Here is a 5,571-nt window from a genome sequence, read left to right on the forward strand (position 1 = left end):
AAGGGCTTCAGCTAAGTCTCAGAAAGTTGTCCCCCAGTGTTTTCAGGATTTTATTGTTATTACTTTTATTGTTGCTACCCTCTTCCCCTAATGTGCTGTCCCAAGCAGAATCAGGAGAGGTGCAGGAGAGAGAAGGGCATGGGTCTGGTGTCTCAGGCTCTGGGAGATGGAGCTCAGAGAGTGGGGAGGCAGTCAGGCTGTGGCGATGGGTAGTTGGAAGGCCAGTGCCAGGCTCTCTCAAGTGCTGCATCCTGAAGTGAAGAGCCATAGGCCAGAGTCAGGAAGCCAGGCGTATGCCTCCCTTGAGAGCAGTGACCTGGAGCCCAGTGGGGAGAGAGGGTCAGTAAGCTATCATGAAGCGGAGGTAGATATCCAGGTCCTCATCCAGGAACCAGGCCACCACCTCAGCCTCAATGTCCCTCATAAAAAAACCATGATGCTGGCCAGATTGAAGCAGAAGGCTAGGTCCAATAGGTGGTCACGAAGAGCTGTCGTGTCTGATGTCTTGTCATCTTCTTGCTGGGTCATATCCACAGTCTGCCACATCTCACCCACTGAGGAGGCCACAAAGTGCTCTTCAAAGTACTCTTGATCCTGGTCTGGAATAGCAGAGAGGGGAAGGCAATGAAGATGCTGATCCTAACCTGCCCCACCCTGACCCCAACCTGTGCCAGAAATGGGACAAAGTTAAGAGAATCTGGGAAGGGATTAGGGCCTGGGACTTTAGCCCAGTTGTGCAGACCCTGTCCTTGACCAAGGAGTTGATGCTCCATCTAGAGGTCTCTTCCCATCTGTGTTCAACCGCAGCACACACACCCCATTTCCACCTCAAACTGTCTCCTCCAAATTGCATTACACCATTCAGAGACAGAGGGACCGCCTTAGAGAAGAGAGAGACCAGAGACTTAGAGAAGAGAGAGACCAGAGACTCTTCCCAGACAAATGCATCTGTGCCCCCACACACACAAGACACATGCACTTTTGGCTAGCCTGTGGTGCACCCCTGTATATGGCCCTGGTCAAGAACACTGCTCTAAACCTTTTACCCGACTCTTCCACACTACAATAATAGGGGACTGGAGTCCACTCTCCCACAACCCGAACCTATCTCAGGTTTCGTTCCAGCCTGATAAGTAGTGGGGGACTGACTCCAAAGAGATCTGATCCTTAGCTCCAGATGCCATCCTCTCTCCTCTACCTACCTGTAGAGGGTATCTCCTCATTCTGACTCTTCTCGTTGGGGTCCAAGTTGCCTTTCTGAGGCTTCACCCCCTTGACCCGCAGCAGCAGCAGGATGGTGGCCAGGAATGCTGCCCTGCAGAGCTGGGAGCCCAGGGAATTCATGGGCCTGCCCATCAGCTGCTTTTGGCCTTCCCTACTCCCCAGTTCCCAGCCAGCTCCCCCACCTCCCTCCCCTGTCCCTGTCCCAGCCCTTACCACTTCCCAGCACCGTTTTCTTCCCTTCCCTTCCATAGGACCTCTGACTTCATGAGCTTTGTGACATCACAGCCATGGGCCTGCCCCTCATTCAGGTCATTAGAGAGTTCCATTGCCAAGCAAGAGAGTAGTGAGTAGCAGCAGCAGGTAGCACAGGCTTCTAGGATGATCATAGTGGGTCATCCTGTGGAGAGCAACCAAATGACTGAAGAGTTTGCCAAGTACTTTCACTTCCATTTTGTCATGAGATCCTCATAACAAGTGGGACTCAAAGTCATAGTATCATCATACCCATTATACAGATGAGGAAACCGAGGTTCACAAAAGACATGACTCTTGCCCTTAGCATCACCCAGACAATAGGGGCAGAGCAGGACCCTTGACCACCTTTTTTCATTCTAGACATCACCTCTTCCTCTCTTCCATGTGGCCTTTCTCCAAGGAAAGTGGCTTATGGAGGCTGAGGCCCAGAGAAGATGTGATAATATTGAATCCTGAAGTCCCGGGCCATACATGAAACTCAAGCCCATCAAACATGAGGGAGGTGGAGAGGCACAGATGGAGGGGGAGGAAAGTGTACATGAAGGGTGTGTGTGTATATGAGACACAGAACAGGGTGTCTACCCAAGCAGAAACCATTCCTTCACTCCTAACCTTCCCCTAGACTTTCTTCTCCCTGAGTCTTTGCCCTCTTGTACTGGTAGACTTAAACTCCCCTTCTCTAGTTTTATAGCCTCTTATATAATTCTCAGACACAAAGAAAAAGTTGTTAGAGGCTCATTCTCTAAACTCCTTGCTCGATGGAAGTAGAGTCTTTAGAGAAGAACCAGTGTGGCAGAGAGGTGAGAATCCCACATAAAAGATCTCAAGGAAACTGCCTCAGTGCCCCAGGCCCGCCATACCCATGAACCTGGTGAGCACAGACATGTTGGCGGTAATGGGCTGTGGCTAAACACTTCCTGGAGCAGAGATGGTTGGGATGGGGTGGGGTGGGGTGGGGTGAGCTTGGGAGTTAAGATGAAGACCTGCTTGGACAACCAGAAATCAGAGAAGGCCATGAGCTACGTGAGGGGTCCTGGGGCAGGTGGGAGGAGACTGTGGGCACACCTGAGCTATCACAATCAGCTCACGCCACTCCTGAGGCCCATGCATCCCATACCTGAGTGAACCACCAAAGGCATGGGCTGAGCCATGTGCAGAAACATGTGCCCTTTCTGGAAAAGAGAATTACAGACATGGGAGTGTGAGACTCCTTCCCACAGATGGACCCCACCTTCCTGCTGATCCAGGCCAGGCGACTTGGTGAATGGGGAGTGGTACAGGAGGTCACTTGATGGTGGGGGAAGAAAGACTCAAGGAAGCAAGTGACCCTGCTCACCCGTACCTTGCACTCATTGACCTTCAGGTCCAGGAAACAATGCTTGGGTGGAAAAAAAGTCACTAATCTGGTTACTTTGCAGGGAGGAGCCTCTTGGTTCCCAGCAAAAAGAGAAGCCAATTCAGGCTCTGTGCGTTTTGATGGGGAGGGCAGCTGGGGGTGGGGCAGGCTGGTGTGGAAAGAACTGGGTTGTACTGACCACCACTCCTCGAATTTCCTCACCACCACCAGCCCCATTCCCCGGCTGAAAGAGATAAGTCCTGCAGGAATTTAATTGTTTTTATTACAAAAGTATTTAAAAAGTAGGAAAAGTGAAAAGGGCTAATAACTTGACCATTCAGTGAAAATCACTATTAGTGTTTTAAAGTGTATTATTTAAATCCTTTCCCTACATGGCTGTGCGGATGTGGAGTGGAAGAGTATTTCCTAGAAAATAGAATCCAGGTATGATTCCTTTTCCTCCTCCTTACCACATCAGAACATGAGGTCTGACTGCTTTGGGGACAAGGGGCCCTGGGACCTAACAGTGTAATGAGGGGCTCTTGGGCCATCATTGAGTCTCCCGAGACTGCAGGGAAGCTGTGACCTGAGGGAGAGGGGCCCTAGGTGTTTGTGTCCACAGACGGCTGAGGGAGCATGAGGAAGAAGGAGGGAGAAGTAGGGCTGTGGTGGGGGATATGACAAGGGCGGAGGAATGAAGGGAGGAAGCCAATCAGGGAACTCCCCGAAGATTAGGCAGTAGACTTGACCCCCACACAGTCAAAAATCCCAGTGCAATTTTGGATTTCCCCAAACTTAACTACTAATAGCCTAACACTGACTGCAAGCCTTACCAAAAACATGAACTGTCAACTAACACATATTTTGTATGCTATATGTATTATATATTGCATTTTTATAGTAAAGTACACTAGAGAAAATTGTTAAGAAAGTCATATGGAAGAAAAATATGTTTATAGTATTGTAGTGTCTTTATCAAAAACTATTCACATAGAAGTGGCCCCATGCAGTGGGCCTGGGCAAGTGAGAGGGTGGAGACCCAGAGGTGGGGACCCATTCCCCAGGCCCCCCTCTTCTCCCCACCCCAGACCCAAGGACAGAGCCCTTGGTGGCAAGCCCCCCTGCACCTGCTCTGTGCGGCTGTGACCGGGCCAGCCCCTCCCCACCCCCACGGCCTCCAGGATTAGCTTTATGGGCTGAGTGTTGCCTCGGCAGGCAGGTGCTCCTTCTCTGCCAGCCCCCTGCTTATCAGCGCATCTACAACCCCCACCTCAACCTTATCTCGCTGTCCATCTCCTTAGACTGGAAGTCCCAAGGCTTCAGAGGCCATTACCATCCCACACTGCTCCAGCCCCCAGCAAAACAGAAAACTGCCCTACAAGGTGACCGCCTCCCGGTCCTGACTGGCCCCTCCCCACTCCCTAAGTGGGAGTGTGCTTCCTCCTGTCTCCAGCATCTCTTCCTTTTCTTACTTGTCTCCTTTCAACTCTCCTATAAGGGCCGTTTTGTCCATCTGTCAGTCTTACACTAAAAGAAGCGGGGTCCCCTGCTCCTAAAGACCCCCAAGGGGGAGGTTCCCAGCCCATGTCCACCCAAATCTCCCACATCTGTACAGGCAGAAGGCTTCCAAGAAACAATAAGTTGTGGTAGGTGATTTGGAGCTAAATTTCCAACTTTAAAGCCAGTTCTAGTTTTGCTACTTAGCCATGGGCCATCACCCTCCCTCTCTGTGCTCTGTCTCCTCATTAGAATATAAAGAGAGCCCCCAACCTATCCCCATGTACCTCCTTGGCCTCCTGAATAACTCCAATTTGATAACATGCATTTATAATCAGAAGAGAAGTAGAACTCATCCTATCAGAAAACAACACAAAGAGGATATCTGCCTTCAATCCTCTTGCCTACTCATTCCTGGGGAGAGTCCCAAGATTTCTCCATCCACCACTGTGGCTCAGCTCTTATGGTTCTACCTCTGGGCCCTACTCTACTAGGTAGAAGCTGTGAGGGAAGACAAAGGAGGGTAGCCAGGAAGTCTCTGGGAGGCTGGCTGTAGGGTTGAGGACAGAGACAACCACAACACAGAGAAGCAGCACCTCAGGGCTTGGAGCCTATCTGGGGAAGGAGAACCAACCGTCCCTGAGCTTTTCCGATCATGCTTTAAGGGACTCCATGAGACAGCACAATAATTAACCCAATTCTACAGATTAGAAAACTGAGGCCCAGAAAGCTGGCCTAATTGATCTGAATTCAAACCAGGACCTGCCTGACTGCTGAGCTGGTAGGCTTCACTTTCCTACTGTCCTGTATCCCACTAAGCGCTCACCTTGCTTGTGGGGCCCACCTTCTGGGCTCCATCCTTGCTTCCCCTCTATTTTCTACTGCCTCACCTTCCCTCACTTTCCCCTGTCTCAGCTTCAGCCCCAGCCCACTGCCAGGAATGGAATTTCCTCCCTTCACCCCTCCCAGCTCTTGGGTTCTGTGCCCTAGGGGCTCTGGAGAAAGAGCTCCTCCTCCTCCAGGTGAAGCTGCTTTCTCCTGACAAGGCCCCCGAGTACCCTCAGTGTGTGCAGGCGTGCGCATGTGTACACACACACACACCCCACCCACAAGCAGCATGCTGCATACACAAGTCACACTGGAGATACTCTCTCTCAGTCCCAACCCCAAACAGACTCCGCCTCCTCCTCAGTTAAGGAGTCCCAGACTGGCTCCTTTTACCACATTCCCTAACCTGCCAGTGCCTGAAAGGAGAAGAT

The 5,571-nt window shown here is 51.2% G+C and overlaps 1 protein-coding gene across 1 annotated transcript; it reads right to left on the minus strand.

Moving 5' to 3' along the window:
* Positions 1-43: 43 nt before the first annotated feature.
* Positions 44-1,473, minus strand: LOC111152125 (LLLL and CFNLAS motif containing 1). The gene is made up of 3 exons (XM_022510432.1): positions 1,438-1,473; positions 1,203-1,323; positions 44-599 (listed from the first exon to the last, which is right to left on the minus strand). The coding sequence occupies exons 1-3, from the start codon at positions 1,471-1,473 to the stop codon at positions 421-423; spliced, it is 336 nt and encodes a 111-aa protein (XP_022366140.1). The 3' UTR covers positions 44-420.
* Between the last annotated feature and the right edge of the window lie 4,098 nt (positions 1,474-5,571).

The sequence above is a fragment of the Enhydra lutris genome, unplaced genomic scaffold (genome assembly GCF_002288905.1).
Source record: "Enhydra lutris kenyoni isolate GAN:26980312 unplaced genomic scaffold, ASM228890v2 scaffoldscaffold27, whole genome shotgun sequence".
NCBI lineage: Eukaryota > Metazoa > Chordata > Mammalia > Carnivora > Mustelidae > Enhydra > Enhydra lutris.